Source organism: Heteronotia binoei, chromosome 15, assembly GCF_032191835.1.
Source record: "Heteronotia binoei isolate CCM8104 ecotype False Entrance Well chromosome 15, APGP_CSIRO_Hbin_v1, whole genome shotgun sequence".
Taxonomy (NCBI): Eukaryota; Metazoa; Chordata; class Lepidosauria; order Squamata; family Gekkonidae; genus Heteronotia; species Heteronotia binoei.
The window spans coordinates 13,504,500-13,520,973 of NC_083237.1; the positions used below are offsets into that span (position 1 = coordinate 13,504,500).

General features: G+C 52.5%; 1 protein-coding gene and 1 non-coding gene across 2 annotated transcripts; both read left to right on the forward strand.

The window, feature by feature from the left end:
- The first annotated feature begins 661 nt into the window (after window positions 1–661).
- On the forward strand, window positions 662–12,122 carry CLDN15 (claudin 15). Its single transcript, XM_060255920.1, has 5 exons — window positions 662–894; window positions 7,830–7,994; window positions 8,604–8,685; window positions 10,444–10,554; window positions 11,415–12,122. The coding sequence occupies exons 1-5, from the start codon at window positions 678–680 to the stop codon at window positions 11,536–11,538; spliced, it is 699 nt and encodes a 232-aa protein (XP_060111903.1). The 5' UTR covers window positions 662–677; the 3' UTR covers window positions 11,539–12,122.
- Window positions 6,737–6,818, forward strand: TRNAS-AGA (transfer RNA serine (anticodon AGA)). The gene has a single exon. It is a non-coding gene; the product is annotated as a tRNA-Ser (tRNA).
- Window positions 12,123–16,474: the final 4,352 nt, after the last annotated feature.

The following is a 16,474-nucleotide window of genomic DNA, read 5'->3' on the forward strand; positions in this document are numbered from 1 at the left end:
AACCTAAAACCAATCTAAAAGTCATTATAAGAGGCACAGCACGCACATATAAAGAGGGATGACACACAGGTACTTCTCACCGATCCCTTCTCAAAACACAAGGAGGTTTGCCCACTCTGGGTTGGGAAATTCCTGGAGAATTGGGGGGGGGGGGAGGTGTGGGGGGGGAGGGAGGAGTCCGGTCGGGGTAGGGTTTGGGGAGGAGCCTCCGCAGCCTATAATACCACCGAGCCCTCCTTCTAAAAAGCAGTCTTTCCCTTCAGAACGGATTTCTTTCTCCTGGAGCTCAGTTGCAGATTCCGGGAGATCTCCAGGCACCCCCGGGAGGGTATCCCCCCAAAGCACAGAGACCGCCGCCGGAGCTCTCCTCTTCCCTCCAACAGCTGAGTAAAGGGGAGTGAAAACCCCCTATTCTTCCAACGACCCCCCACCCCCGCTCCTGGCTCCAGCCCCACCGAGGTGCGCTCTCGCTCTCTCCTCCTCCCCTTTCCCGTTAGTCGGAGGGTGGACTTCGCCCCCTCTCTTGACGTCACCGGGAAGGGGGCTGCCCCCGCCTGCACCTGCTCTGCCCCACGGAAAGAAGAGGCGGCTTTTTAGACGGCGGCAACGACAGCAGCAGCAGCAGTTCGATCCCCGGGACTCCCCGCCACGTGCGCCACCTGCTCGCCCGCTTCGCCATGTCTCTGCTGCTGGAGGCCGTGGGCTTCCTCCTGGGCACCGTCGGCTGGGCCCTGCTGGCCGTCACCCTCTTCAACAGCTACTGGAGGGTCTCCACCGTCTCGGGCAACGTCATCACCACCTCCACCCTCTTCGAGAACCTCTGGCAGAGCTGCGCCACCGACTCCACCGGCGTCTACAACTGCTGGGAGTTCCAGTCCTTGCTGGAGTTGCCAGGTAACCGGACTCCCCCTCCCCTTCTCTCTCCCCCCCTCCATCCGACGACCTCCCCCCCGCCCACCCAAGCACTAGGCAAACTAGGAAGTTGCCTAGGGCGCCGGCTTTCTGGGAGCGCCAAATTGGACACCCCCCTCCCACTCCCTGATGTTCTCAGTGGGGGGGCAATGCTCCTTCTAAGCCGTGGAGTCTTGTGAGCAAAAATTCTACTTTGTGAGCTACCGGTATTAAAGTTGCGGGCTACTGCATCAATTAAAAAGCAGAGCCCCGTGGTGCAGAGTGGAAAAAGCTGCAGTACTGCTCTCTGCTCACGACCTGAGTTCGATCCCGGCGGAAGCTGGTTCAAGTAGCTGGTTCGGGAAGGCTCGAGGTTGACTCAGCCTTCCATCCTTCCGAGGTCGGTCAAATGAGTCCCCAGCTCGCTGGGGGGAAAGTGTAGATGACTGGGGAAGGCAATGGCAAACCACCCTGCAAAAAAGTCTGCTGTGAAAACGTCGTGAAAGCAACGTCACCCCAGAGTCGGAAACAACATGCTTGCACAAGGGACTGCCTTTACCTTTTTATTGCATCAGTTAGCGTGCTCTGGAGTCATCCTTCCTGAGCTAAGACAAAACTGTGTGAGCTGGAGGGTAAAAATTTGTGAGCTAGTTCACGCCAACTCAGCTTAGAGGGAACACTGGTTATCAGTGGCGGGCAGGGGGGACAGAAGTTAGCTTTGCCTAGGGTACCTAAGTTCAGATCCCCTCCCGGTGGAAGGCAAAGAACCCCCGCCAAGGCCCCGAAAACGAATAGCACCCTATTAAGAAGGAACGACTCTCAGGGGTCTTTGGGACACATCCGTTGGCCCCACAATGCTCCTGGAACATGTGGTGGTTCCCAAGGGCCCTTCTGCGAATGGTTACGACCAGCAGATGGGCCATGGGGGGGTGGATTCGAGGAAAGCGAAAGGCAGAGGCGGTTTCCCCTGCAGAGCTGTCCTTGATGGTTTCCCCTTCGACGGCCCGTGGGGAGGCGTTCGTTGTTTCCAAATGCTTCTAGAACTTGTGGAGATGTTGCCGAATGGCAAGGGCCGTTCCGAGAAGCAGAGTGGGTTTTTTCTCTGCAGAGCCTGCCTTGGTGGTTTCCCCTTCGAAGGCCCGTAGGGGTGTCTATGTTGTTTCCGATGCCGAATGGGCTTTTGGTGGGGTCATCATGACCCCAGCAAGGGGACTTCCAGGCATGGGAGAAGGGGAGATAGTCGGCCGTTGCCTTTCTCTGCAGAGTCTTTCTTGGTGGTCTCTCATCCAAGTACCCTTCTTCATTTCCGAGATCGGGCTATATACCACACTGCCTTTCCCTCTGCAAACGGAGCTAGTAATTAGATCCTGGAGGGCAGCCCTGTTGGTCTGAAGCAACGGAAGAAAGATAGAGTCCCGTAGCACCTTTTAAGACCAACCATGTTTTATTCCAGGTAGAAGTTTCTACCTGGAATAAAACTTGGTTGGTCTTAAAGGCGCTACTGGAGGGACACTGACTTTATTCTGGACCTAGTAATCGCAGTCATTGAAGGAGGGAAAGGCAGTGCCAAGCAATAATAATAATAATAATAATAATAATAATAATAATAATAATAAATTTTATTTATACCCCGCCCTCCCCGCCGAGGCAGGCTCAGGGCGGCTTACAGGACATGCTCCCTCTAAGCTCCCTCTAAGTTGTGGAATCTTGTGAGCAAAAATTCTACTTCGTGAGCTACTGGCATTAAACTTGGGAGCGATCGATTTGGCTACTGCATCAAATAGTGTGCTGTGGGGTCATTTTTTTTCCTGAACTAAGACAAAAATGTATGAGCTGGAGGCTAAAACACTGTGAGCTTGCTCACACGAACTCAGCTTAGGGGGAACACTGGTGCCAAGGACTGAGTCCTTTGCCAGGCAGATCTGCCTTGCCAGTTCTTGGAAGGGTGGGTGGTCTGGAGTCAGCACCTGAACTCGGGGCATCCTGGAATAGCCCCCTCCCCAGTAGCTCCCTCCCTGCTTCTCTACTCCCTAGGTGTCCACTTCTTCAATACACTTTCCTCTTTGGGGGTTAAAAAAGGAAACGGTCTCAAGGACACCTGTGTGGACTCTCGTGCAAAGTGCAGAGAGGGGGTACGTAAGAGAGGTGTGGCCTAATATGCAAAGGAGTTCCTGCTACAAAAAAAAGCAGCCCTGCCTGTTTCTTTCTGCACCTCCTGCATGAAAGTGAGGATTCCCTTCCAGCATCGAAAGGAGTGGACGGTACTCTGCGGGTACCTCTGCTGGAAGGACATTTCAGTTCACCTTTAAGGTGCCGCCATTTGGTGTAGCGAACAGAGTGGCAGACCAAGAGCCTGGGTGATCCGGGTTCAGATCCCTGAATCTACCATGGAAGTTCATTGGGGGACCTTGGGCCCGTCACAAATACTCCCCTCGGCCTACCTCGCAGGGTGGTGGTCGTGGGAAGGGGAGACCGATGTTCTAAGCTGCTTGGAAAACCCAAGTCTGCTGGGGGGAAAGCGGGATGTTAATCAATAAATGCAAAGGCAAGAATCCTGTTTAGTTTGGTATCCCAGCGGTGAGCATTTCTCCATTCTGCCTTGTTACGGGGCCTGGAGCCAGCCCTTGGTTAGACAGCCCCGCAAACAGCATTCTGGCTGAGATTCCAGCCCCGAAAGGTCAAAGAGTCGATGGTGCCAGTCAGCATCCTGGTCTTCTGTTTGCAGAAGGGATCTGCTGGGGTGGAAAGGAACAAAACAGGTGCATACCTCCCAGGGGGCCAGGACAGGCGAAGGACGGCATCTGGAAATTCCTCCCCGCTCCAAGCGGGAGGGTGGTTGTAGGCTGTTGAGATGCCACCATAGAAGCTTACTTGAAAGAGAGAGACGAGTTGTTGAGCTTAATTCAGCCAGCTTTTTCACTCAGTCCGAGCCAGTTCTTCTCCTTACTATGCGTGAGTGTCAGGGGCCTTCAGGTTGTGGCCAGCTTCTGGCAGCCCCAGCTAAGGAGTTTCCAAGGCAAGTGAGAAGCAGAGGTGGTTTGCCACGGCCGTCCTCCGCAGAGTTTTCCTTGGTGGTCTCCCTTCCGAGTGCCGACCCTGCTTGGCTTCCGAGGTTTGACATGGTTGGGCTAGACCAGGGGCAGCCAAATTCACTTAACGTAAGAGCCACTTAGAATAAATGTCAGATGTTTGAGAGGTGGAAGGAAGGAAAATAGATGGGAGGGAGAAAGAGGTGGAAAGAAAGCAACTTTAAATGTATTCTCCAAGCCACCAGCTGGCTTGGCTCGGAAAAGTGATTTAGCGAGAGAAATGCTTTCTCCAAGCCAGCCAGCAGGGCAGTGCGAGCTTCAAGAGGCACACAATATGTGTGAAAGAGCCACATGTGGCTCCTGAGCCATAGTTTGACCACCCCTGGGTTAGACTGTGTTGCCTTCCCTCCCATAGTCCTTACCAAAAGCACCATCACTTTTACCCATGCAGGTCCTATGACCCCCAGCATGGCCTTTTGGGGGGATCAAAAGGAACTCTCTTTTTCACCAGTGCAAAAATCAGTGGGTCCAGCCCACTGTGCAAACCTGTAGTGGTTACAGTGTCGGAACGAGGATATAGGCAGTGCTTTTTTTGTAGGAACCCCCCCAGCAGGAACTCATTTGCATATTAGGCCACACCCCCTGACAGCACAATTGTTTCACACAGGGCTTTTTGGTAGAAAGATCGCAGCAGGAACGCATTTGCATATTAGGCCACACCCCCTGACATCACCTGGGGTTGTCATAAGTTGGATGCAATTTGGCAGCCCTTCCCTTCACCCCCAGCAATGCAGGTTCATTGAAAAGTCTGCAGTGCATGTCAGTATATTGGGGGGGGGGGGGGTTCCCTGAGATGGGTCCTTTTGGTGTAGGTGTGAATCGTGACACATTCTGGATCAGGAGAGGAGAGTCCAGCTGGCACATGATAACGGAGGAGGATAGAAGAAGCTGGAGTCAGTAGCGGGAGCTGCCAGAGGACATGGAGGAGGAACGGCCAAACCAGTCGATGGCTTCTTCCGTGTTTATTCTATCGCCACGCCCCCCCCACCCCCGTAGCACAATGGGGCTTTCTGTCTACCACAAAGAAATGGAATTGAAGTAGAAAATGGACCATACGGGATTTAGATCTCACAAGACGCTGAACGCTTGCCCAAGTATACATCACCCGAGATGGCCTTCTGAGGCAGAAGCCTGTGCCCTTGTGAGAGACAGTGCGGGGCAGTGGTTAGATGGTTTGACTGGCACTCTGAGAGTTCATTGCTGACCCCTCTCTCTCTCCCCCCCACACACACTTCTTAGCTCCGCCCGGGGGTGGAATTCTAGCAGGAGCTGCTTTGCATATTAGGTCACACACCCCAATGTAGTCAATCCTCCAAGAGCTTACAAAAAAGAGACTTGTAAGCTCTTGAAGGACTGGCTACATCAGGGGTGTGTGGCCTAATATGCAAAAGAGCCCCTGCTAGAATTCCAAGCTCTTTGAGGACTGGCTACATCAGGGGTGTGTGGCCTAATATGCAAAAGAGCCCCTGCTAGAATTCCAAGCTCTTTGAGGACTGGCTACATCAGGGGGTGTGGCCTAATATGCAAAGGAGCCCCTGCTAGAATTCCAAGCTCTTGGAGGATTGGCTGCATCAGGGGTGTGTGGCCTAATATGCAAAGGAGCTCCTGCTAGAATTGGCTACATCAGGGGTGTGTGGCCTAATATGCAAAGGAGCTCCTGCTAGAATTGGCTACATCAGGGGTGTGTGGCCTAATATGCAAAGGAGCTCCTGCTAGAATTCCACCTCTGGCTCTGCCTACATTCAGTCACCAGCCAATCCCTTTACTCACTCATTCCTGCTCTTTCACTTCCCTTTCTCTGCTCTAATTTACCCTCGATTAAAGGAACACACTTATATGCATTCAAATCATTACAGGTAGGTGCGTATGTGACCAGTTGTCCTTAAGGTATGTTTGACCCCCCCCCCCGCCCCCCCACAACTGCACAGGGCTTTAAAGCTCAGTATCAGCACCTTGAACTGGACCCAAAATGGGAGCCAGGGAAGGTGGAACAGGAATGGAATGATGTGATCCCTGTGACACACACCAGCCAGAATTCCAATTGCTGCATTGAGCTTCCAGACAGTCTACAAGGGCAGCCCCACGTCAAATGCATTGTAGTAGTCTAACCTAGATGTTATCGAGCCATGCACCACAGGGGCAAGAACCTTTTTTGCCCAGAAAATGCTGCTGACTCACCAGCTGAATTAGAACCAATTAGAACCCTCCCCAAATTAGAACTGACCCCTCCCCCCCAGTCCATGGAGATCAGATCCCTTGGCTGTTTTGGAGAGAGGACTGTGGTGCTGTGTTCCCTCCCCAAGTCCCCCTCCCACATCTCCAGATATTTTCCACTCTAGAGTTGGCAACCACACACACAGGTCCTAGTCGGGCACTCTAAACTTCACCGCACTTTATGCTTTTAGAGTTTCAGTCGGAACAGTTTTCCCATCTGCTCCATCCTTTTTTTCTCTCCAATGAATGTCCAGTTGCACTCAAATCCTGAAGTGCAAGTCCTTTCTGGAAAATTGTTGGCTTTTTACTATGCAAACCAATATCTTGTATATCCAGGAAATCCTGGAGTCCCCTGCAAACCCAGAAATTGCTCCCTCCTCCATGGCAGGCTCTGTGTGAACTGTCCTGCTGACAGGCCCTAGAATTTACTACTAGAGTTAGGAAGAACTGTCTTATTTGGTTAGTAAATTGTTGAAAAGGGGGTAGGGGGTAATGAAAGGAAAGCACGACGTATTTGTGAATGAAGCAGATGCTAAGGACATGTAGTCGTGGCCGAGTGGTTAAGGCGATGAACTAGAAATCCATTGGGGTTTCCCCGCGGAGGTTCGAATCCTGCCGACTACGAGATTTGCATTTTAGAAGAGAGGGGCCGCCTCTTCTTGGCACTCAGACTGCGGCATAAAGGAACAGGTGTCTTGTGTTCTCTCGGCCCGAGGGAACGACAACAAGCCGTATCAGATGGTCATGAAACAGACGTCATCCCTGTATCCAAAATCTCTTCCTTTTTTTTTAGTTATTTCTGAAAAGAATCACCATTTCCAATACATTACTCTGCAGTTTTCACAGACGATTAGTGCAAATACCATTGCGAAATGCATCGCAGTAGGGTTTTTCCTCCTAAATACAGAGCGCTTGGAATTTTAAAAAGAGAGGGCATTTTTATGAGCATTCACTGCAACGATTTGCTCTTAAGAACGTCTCAACGACGCAGCTGCCTCCTTTCAACAACAGCAAAAAGGATTTATTCGAACGTTGCCTTGGGCAGGGCTTTGCAATCAGTCGGCTAATCGGATAAATTATTTTAATGAATTAATTTATTAATTGCATGTGTTGCTTTGGTATGCATAGATGTCCATGTCACCATTTTCCTAGCAAAATCAACTCCAAATGTATAGAATGAGATGGAGGGCGCCCCGACTTGGATGGCCCAGGTTAACCCGATCTCATCAGACTTTGGAAGCCAAGCTGGGTCAGCCCCCCTTAGCGGATGGGAGGCCTCCAAGGAAGGTCCGGGGCTGCTATGTGGAGGCAGGCCGTGGGAAACCACCTCTGAACATCTCTTGCCTTGAAAACCCTGTAACTTGATGGCCAAATATATGGGGAGGACAGTGATAACAGGTTCCTCGTATACAGTCTCCAGCACAGGGAAACGTTCTGTCAACGACACCCCTTGCTCTAAAATGGAGCTTCTTTTTGGGGGTCTGGGAAATGGTCCCGCCTGTGTGGAACCTGCGGCTTGAAGCGACAGCTGAGGCCTGCTGTCGTTTCTTCCCTGAGTCCCTTGTTTCGTGTGAAGTCCGGCCTGCGTCGAGGTGGAGACGACCTGTAACCGCAGCACTGCTTTCTCCCCTCCAGCCTACCTGCAGGCCTCGCGAGCCCTCATGATCACGGCGTTGGTGCTGGGCTTCTTTGGGATCCTCTGCGCCATGATGGGGATGAAGTGCACCCGATTCGCTGAGGAGAACCCCAACGTGAAGGCCAAGATAGCCGCCATTGGAGGCTGCATGTTCGTCTTGGCCGGTAAGTGGGGCGAAGGGGGAGCCCTCTGGCAGAGAGAGCCGCCATCTTCTAGGTCCCCGCACAACTAGTTCCTGTGGCTGTTTCCTTTTTTCCTTTGCCCAGGACTTCTTTCTCCTTTATGGAGCAGTCCCAGCTGTCATGGGGGCATCTCAGGAAAGGGATGAGGTCATAGCTCTCCCATAACAGAGAGAGTCTGGTTTCATGTTGATCTCATGGAGGGTAGAGGCTAGGGTTGCCAAGTCGCTCGCAGCCTCCGGCGGGAACTTGCTTCGCGCGACGCGATGAGATCACTCGGAAGTGACATCATCACACCGGAAACACTGGACGGTGGCCACTCTAGGTGTTTCTGAGAAAACTTTATGGTTTTCCCGGACGCTGTAGCCCTTTGGGAGGGAAAACTATGGTACCTAATGGATTTAGGTACCCCATTCCCATTGGTTGATTCCCAAGAAGGCTTTGTCTCCCTCTAGTGGTGATGGCTGGGCTACTCAGCTGCGGGCATCAGCTAGCCAAAGCCGTTCTCTGTAGCTCTCAGGTGAACACTGCATTCCCCAGCGTGACTTCCTCCTCTGAATCACTTTCATCCTCTTCCTTCCCTTGCCTGCTTAGGTCTCGGTGGGATGGTGACGATCTCCTGGTATGCCTTCAACATCACCCGCGACTTCTTCAACCCACTCTTTGCTGGCACAAAGTAAGTCTGTCGTGGGGCAGCTGATGGAAACAGGGAGGGGAAAATATTGAAAATGGGGGAAAGGGGGATGATCTCTTGGGTGCTATTTTCAGAATCCATCTGTTCTTCTACCCAACCGTTGAGCACCCTACATTTTGCTTCACAGTGAAATCTTATCACCAGGTTTTTGGGTTTTTTTTGTAGAAGGAACTCCTTTGCCTATTAGTCCACACACCCCTGATGTAGCCAGTCCTCCTGGCGCTTCCAGTAGGCCCTGTACTAAGAGCCCTGTAAGCTCTTGGAGGATTGGCTACATTAAGGGTGTGTTGCCTAATGGGCAAAGGAGCTCCTGCTACAGAAAAGCCCTGCTTGTCACATGCTCTGGTGGCTTAAGAGAATGCACCGCTGGTCTCTTTTGCATCACCCAAGGGCAAGAGTAATGGACCTTTGCTGGCTTCATTGTCCCCGGTCTGTTCCCAGAGCTGTTACAACCTGAGATTCTGGTTCCATTGGGCTGCAAAGTTCTCACAGTCCGTTGCAGCTGCCAAAGTTTGTAATCATTAATTCCCAACCTCTTGGGTCGTTTCTCCACCTACCTTGAGACATTTATGATTTGCTTCAGCCAACCAGTCCCTGAATGGAGCTAGGTCCTTGTCAAATGTGGTTTTTTGTGTGGAATTGTGGTTTCCAACTCCTGCTTGGCCAATTCCTGGAGCTTTGAGGGTGGAGCCAGAGAAAGGCAGGGTTCGGGAAAGGGAGGGACCTCCGGAGGGTATAATGCCACAGAGTTCACTTATGAACATACGAAGCTGCCTTCTACTGAATCAGACCCTCGGTCCATCAAAGTCAGTCTTGTCTACTCAGAGTGGCAGCGGCTCTCCAGGGTCTCAAGCTGAGGTTTTTCAGGCCTATTTGCCTGGACCCTTTTTAGTTGGAGATGCCGGGGATTGAACCTGGGACCTTCTGCTTACCAAGCAGATGCTCTACCACTGAGCCACTGTCCCTCCCCTGACTGGCAGCAGCTCTCCAGGGTCTCAAGCTGAGGTTTTTCACACCTGTTTGCCTGGACCCTTTTTAGTTGGAGATGCTGGGGATTTAACCTGGGACCTTCTGCTTACCAAGCAGATGTTCTACCACTGAGCCACCGTCCCTCACCTGACTGGCAGCGGCTCTCCAGGGTCTCAAGCTGAGGCTTTCCACACCTACTTGCGTGGACCCTTTTTAGTTGGAGATGCTGGAGATGGAACCTGGGACCTTCTGCTTACCAAGCAGATGTTCTACCACTGAGCCACTGTCCCTCACCTGACTGGTAGCGGCTCTCCAGGGTCTCAAGCTGAGGTTTTTCACGCCTATTTGCCTGGACCCTTTTTAGTTGGAGATGCCGGGGATTGAACCTGGGACCTTCTGCTTACCAAGCAGATGCTCTACCACTGAGCCACTGTCCCTCCCCTGACTGGCAGCGGCTCTCCAGGGTCTCAAGCTGAGGTTTTTCACGCCTATTTGCCTGGACCCTTTTTAGTTGGAGATGCTGGGGATTGAACCTGGGACCTTCTGCTTACCAAGCAGAAGCTCTACCGCTGAGCCACCGTCCCTCCCGTTCACCCTCAGGGACAGCTGTTTCCTCCACAGGAACTGGTCTCTGTAGGCTGGAGATCAGTTGTAATCGCAGGAGATTTCCAGGCCCCGTCCAGGAGGTTGGCATGGCTGGGTGGAATGGAGCTAGGCCTTTATGAAATGTTTTTGGGATAGGGTGCTGACACTGTCTCTTTGATTTCACAGATATGAAATTGGACCTGCCCTCTACCTGGGCTGGAGCGCATCACTGCTGGCGATCATCGGAGGTGGTTTCCTGTTCAGCTCCTGTCGGGTTCACTCTTCACAAGAGAAAAAGTGAGGCAGGATTTTGTGTAAGGGTGGGTGGGTGGGTTGCATGAGGCCCGCTGGAGGAGAAGAGATCATTGCCTTGTCTGTAGATAGGCTGCCTTATCATGATTCGTCTAGCTCAGGGGTGCCGAACTCATTTGTTATGAGGGCCGGATCTGACATAAATGAGACCTCATTGGGCCAGACCATGTCGGGCCGGGCCGTGTGTGTAGCTATTTAAGATTAGGTAGCAGAGATATAAATGTTATAAAGAACACAGACAAACACAAATATATATCTTTAAAAACTTAAAATGCTATCATTCATTGGTCTTAAAGATGCTTTCTTTGTATTTCTCCTATGGGATCCAGGGAACTGGGCAAAGGAAGCTCTGGCTCTTTCCTTCCTTCCCCAGGGGACTGGGGGTGGGGGGGAGCAGCCTCAGCCAATAGAAGGAAGAGAGGCTTGGCTAAGTAGCTCTGCTGCGTGATTGAGAGAGCCTGGTAAAGGAAGCTATTCCTCCCTTCTTCCTTCCCAAGTGAGGAGCCTCAGCCACTTCCGGGTGACATCATTGTGGAGCGTGTGTGCGAAAGTCCCCCTCTATGGGAAGCTGGGGACTTGGCAACCCTACTTACATTCGGTTAACATGGTGAATATCCTGAGGCTGTGGTGGCAGCTGCAGCTTTTTATGAAAACCGCCAGTCAGCTTTCCAGCAGCCAATCAGAAACCTTGCTGAACAAAAGACCCCCTGGCACCGCCCACTTTCTAAAACATCCATTACCTCTGTCTGGTTCTTGAGAATTTTTAACCAATATGAGTATTATATTGACGGTGACCCCGAAGTAACCCCGGTTTCTCCCCCTTCTCCGCTTTTGTGTCTTGACAGTTATGGCTATCCGTACAAGGGCACAAAGAGTGCAATGTCAGCCACAAATGTGACGCCGGCCCGCCCCCGGGTAGAGTCTAATGCCAGCAGCGCTGGAAAGTATGGCAAAAACGCTTATGTTTAAGACTGTGCAGAGGGGTAATCCCCAAAGGACATCTTGAGGTACTTTTCTGGTTGCCCAGAACCCGAAAGGGTGAGGGCAACTCACAAGAGGAACTTCTCTCAGCCTTCCCTCGGGAGGTTTCCCAAATGCGACGCTAAGAACTGGACGGAATCCACGGAAGCCGCATTTCTGCGCAGAGTGTGGCCCTGGAAGATGCTGCATCGAACCAGATTATTTATTGAGCGGTCTCTCTGCTCTCGCCTGCGTGGACTTTCAGATGTCTTCGGGCCATCTGGTCACGCCAAGAGAAGAGGGGCCAAGGCTCAGGCCGGCCTTCTGAGCGAGAAGCCATTTGCCCGAATTCCAGAGGTTTGCTGAGACTTTACAGAGCCCGGATTCATCTGACTGGAAGGGCTGGTCAACTTTTGGAAGGCTTGTATCTGGCGAAAGGAAGGCCCCGCCCGGGGGCAGAGCCCAGTTCGAGTCCCACCTATCCAGGAGCAGGACTTACGGGGTCAAAGGTGGTGGGGCCCAGCGGGGTCACAGGGTGGAGCGAATGTATCAAAGTTCAGAGACTTGCAGAAAATACTAATTCATCTAAGGTGCACAGGTGTCTTCCGCTTCTCTTTCTCCGGCTGAGGAGATGTCAGGGGAACGTGTGGGGCAACCGGTGAGGAATGGGGAGGTGGGAGCAAGCAGCATCCCTGGTGCGAGGACCACTTCCAGGGTGACCCGGAAGTGCCATGATTGTGCTGGGCGGGACACTAGTCAGGGCTGGCCCTAGACTCTCTGGCACCCTAGAGAAGACTGTCTTCTGTTGCCTCCCCCCTTGCCCTGATAGCATCACCAAGTCACATGGTTAAAGGCAGTCCCTTGTGCAAGGACCAGTCGTTTCCGACTCTGGGGTGACGTCGCATCACAACGTTTTCACGGCAGACTTTTTACGGGGTGGTTTGCCATTGCCTTCCCCAGTCCTCTACACTTTTCCCCCAGCAAGCTGGGTATTCATTTGACCCACCTCGGAAGGATGGAAGGCTAAGTCAACCTGGAGCCGGTGACCTGAACGCAGCTTCCGCTGGGATTGAACTCAGGTCGTGAGCAGAGAGTTCAGATCACAGTACTGCAGCTTTAACACTCTGCGCCACAGGGCTGGATAAGTCACATGAGGGGGCAGCCAATTTGGTGCCCCTGGAAGGCCAGCGCCCTAAGCAGTTGCCTAGTTCGCCTAGTGACAGGGCCGGCCCTGAATTCAGCATTCACCTGAAACTCTGTGGTTTAACTCCGTGGTTTGGGACAAATACTAGAGCATCACTTGTCATGATGACATCACCTTGAGGTCACGCTGAAAGCGGCAACATGTAGGGGAGGACGATCGAGGCCCACCCACCATTTTGCTGAGGGATGTTCTGAGAGCCAGTTTGGTGCAGTGGTTAAGTGTGCGGACTCTTATCTGGGAGAACCGGTTTTGATTCCCCACTCCTCCACTTGCACCTGCTGGCATGGCCTTGGGTCAGCCATAGCTCTGGCAGAGGTTGTCCTTGAAAGGGCAGCTGCTGTGAGAGCCCTCTGCAGCCCCACCCACCTCACAGGGTGTCTGTTGTGGGGGAGGAAGGTAAAGGAGATTGTGAGCCGCTCTGAGACTCTTCGGAGCGGAGGGCGGGATATAAATATATCTTTATCTACCTCACAGGGTGTCTGTTGTGGGGGGAAGGAAGGTAAAGGAGATTGTGAGCTGCTCTGAGACTCTTCGGAGTGGAGGGCGGGATATAAATCCATCTACCTCACAGGGTGTCTGTTGTGGGGGAGGAAGGGAAAGGAGATTGTGAGCCGCTCTGAGACTTTTCGGAGTGGAGGGCGGGATATAAATCCAATATCTTCATCTACCTCACAGGGTATCTGTTGTGGGGGAGGAAGGTAAAGGAGATTGTGAGCTGCTCTGAGACTCTTCGGAGTGGAGGGTGGGATATAAATCCAATATCTTCATCTACCTCACAGGGTGTCTGTTGTGGGGGGGAAGGGAAAGGAGATTGTGAGCCGCTCTGAGACTCTTCGGAGTGGAGGGCGGGATATAAATCCAATATCTTCATCTACCTCACAGGGTGTCTATTGTGGGGGAGGAAGGGAAAGGAGATTGTGAGCCGCTCTGAGACTCTTCGGAGTGGAGGGCGGCATATAAGTCCAATCTCTTCATCTACCTCACAGGGTGTCTGTTGTGGGGGAGGAAGGTAAAGGAGATTGTGAGCCGCTCTGAGACTCTTCGGAGTGGAGGGCGGGATATAAATCCAATCTCTTCATCTACCTCACAGGGTGTCTGTTGTGGGGGAGGAAGGGAAAGGAGATTGTGAGCCGCTCTGAGACTCTTCGGAGTGGAGGGCGGGATATAAATCCAATATCTTCATCTACCTCACAGGGTGTCTGTTGTGGGGGGGAAGGGAAAGGAGATTGTGAGCCGCTCTGAGACTCTTCGGAGTGGAGGGCGGGATATAAATCCAATATCTTCATCTACCTCACAGGGTGTCTGTTGTGGGGGGGAAGGGAAAGGAGATTGTGAGCCGCTCTGAGACTCTTCGGAGTGGAGGGCGGGATGTAAGTCCAATATCATCATCATCAACCTCTGTCACAGCAGGCAGGGAACAGCAGCGGAGAGGAGTCGTCTCGCTGCTCGAGGAGATCCGTCAATGTTCAGAGCAAGGGAAGCAGAAAAGGTAGCCTGTGCTGTTCAGAGAAGCTGCTTTTGAGGCTGAAGAAAAGCCTGGGCTGGGAACAAAAACTGGCGGCACGCCTAGCATTGTGAAGGTTGTACAGGAACAGGAGAGTAAAATCCTTTTCCTTTAAAATAAAAAGGCACCAAACAGCTAAAAATGGACCTTGTGTCTGTTCAGTTGTATGAAAAAAAAAACCCTCACTTGGAAACTTGCCCATGAGGGGGGAACTGAAACCTGCTGACTGGTGGTCCATCGTCTCCAGTGTCCTGTTTCAAAGGAGGCGAAACGGACGCCCTATGAAGGCTGCCTCTCTGCTTCCCCCCCCCAGGGTGGGATTCTAGCAGGAGCTTCTTTGCATATTAGGCCACACCCCCTGATGTAGCCAATCCTCCAAGAGCTTACAAGGCTCTTTTTTGTAAGCTCTTGGAGGATTGGCTACATCAGGAGGGTGTGGCCTAATGTGCAAAGGAGCTCCTGCTAGAATTCCACCCCTGCCCACCCACCCCCCAACAAAGGAAGGGTTGGCTGATACAGTCAAATGGTCTCCAGCACTAAAGGCCTTGAGAAGGAGAATGCAGACCAGTGGTAGTTTTCGTATCATTTCGAGTGAAGTGTCTTGAATGCCCCCTCCCCGCTCTAGGTGGACCCTCCTCCTTATCCGCTGACACCTACTTCATTTACTCTCCTCAGGGCCCAGCCCAGTCCCTGCAGCGAAATGAAGAGCGGCGGGGGTCTCCTTCTCTTGGCCCTTGTTCCAGCTCACTTGCTGAGAACTTGTCGAGTTACTTGCTGCCCTGACCTGCATCCCCCCCAGGCAAGTCCAATCTCATCAGATCTCAGCAGGGGTGGAATTCTAGCAGGAGATCCTTTGCATATTAGGCCACACCTCCCTGACGTAGCCGATCCTCCAAGAGGCTTTTTTTTTTGTAAGCTCTTGGAGGATTGGCTATGGCATGGGGGTGCAAAGGAGCTCCTGCTAGAATTCCACCCCTGGATCTTGGAAACTAAACTGGGTCAGCTCTGGCAGGTATTTGAGTGGAGAACCTCCTTGGAATACCAGCAGTCGGGAGGGCAGGGGCAGGTTTTCGTCAGCCACCTCTCTGAATATCCTCCAGGCCTCCAGTAGGGGTCAGTCACCGGAGGTCACCCTGACTTCCAGGTGCAGACAGACGCACCTGCACACACACACAACATAAAAAACACAAAAAAGAGAAAGAGTTGCTTACCTGCAGCATGGGAAATGCTGGAGATTTGGGGGCAGTGTCTTGGCAGGGGAGGGTCCACTCTATGCCTGGCGTAGAGGTCACTCTCTGAAGCTGTCTTTTCTTCCAGGGCAACTGATTCCTGTAGCCTGGAGGGTCAGTTGTAACAATGAGTGGGGGGCGGGTTGTAGCAGCACCTCCTTTGCACATTAGGCCACACGTCCCTGATGTAGCCAGTCCTCCAAGAGAAGAAGACAAGACATTGGATTTATATCCCGCCCTCCATTCCGAGTCTCAGAGCGGCTCACAATCCCCTTTCTCTTCCTCCCTGTGAGGTGGGTGGGGCTGAGAGGGCTCTCCCAGAAGCTGCCCTTTCAAGGACTGAGTCTCAGAGCAGCCTACATTCTCCTTTCCCTTCCTCCCCCACAACAGACACCCTGTGAGGTGGGTGGGGCTGAGAGGGCTCTCCCAAAAGCTGCCCTTTCAAGGACTGAGTCTCAGAGCAACCTACATTCTCCTTTCCCTTCCTCCCCCACAACAGACACCCTGTGAGGTGGGTGGGGCTGAGAGGGCTCTCCCAAAAGCTGCCCTTTCAAGGACTGAGTCTCAGAGCAACCTACATTCTCCTTTCCCTTCCTCCCCCACAACAGACACCCTGTGAGGTGGGTGGGGCTGAGAGAGCTCTTCCAGAAGCTGCCCTTTCAAGGACTGAGTCTCAGAGCGGCCTACAATCTCCTTTCCCTTCCTCCCCCACAACAGACACCCTGTGAGGTGGGTGGGGCTGAGAGGGCTCTCACAGAAGCTGCTCTTTCAAGGACTGAGTCTCAAAGCGGTCTACAATCTCCTTTCCCTTCCTCCCCCACAACATACACCCTGTGAGGTGGGTGAGGCTGAGAGGGCTGCCCTTTCAAGGGCAACCTCTGCCAGAGCGATGGCTGACCCAAGGCCATTCCAGCAAGTGCAAGTGGAGGAATGGGGAATCAAACCCTGTTCTCCCAGATAAAAGTCCGCACACTTAACCACTACCCCAAACTGGCTCTCAAGAGCTTA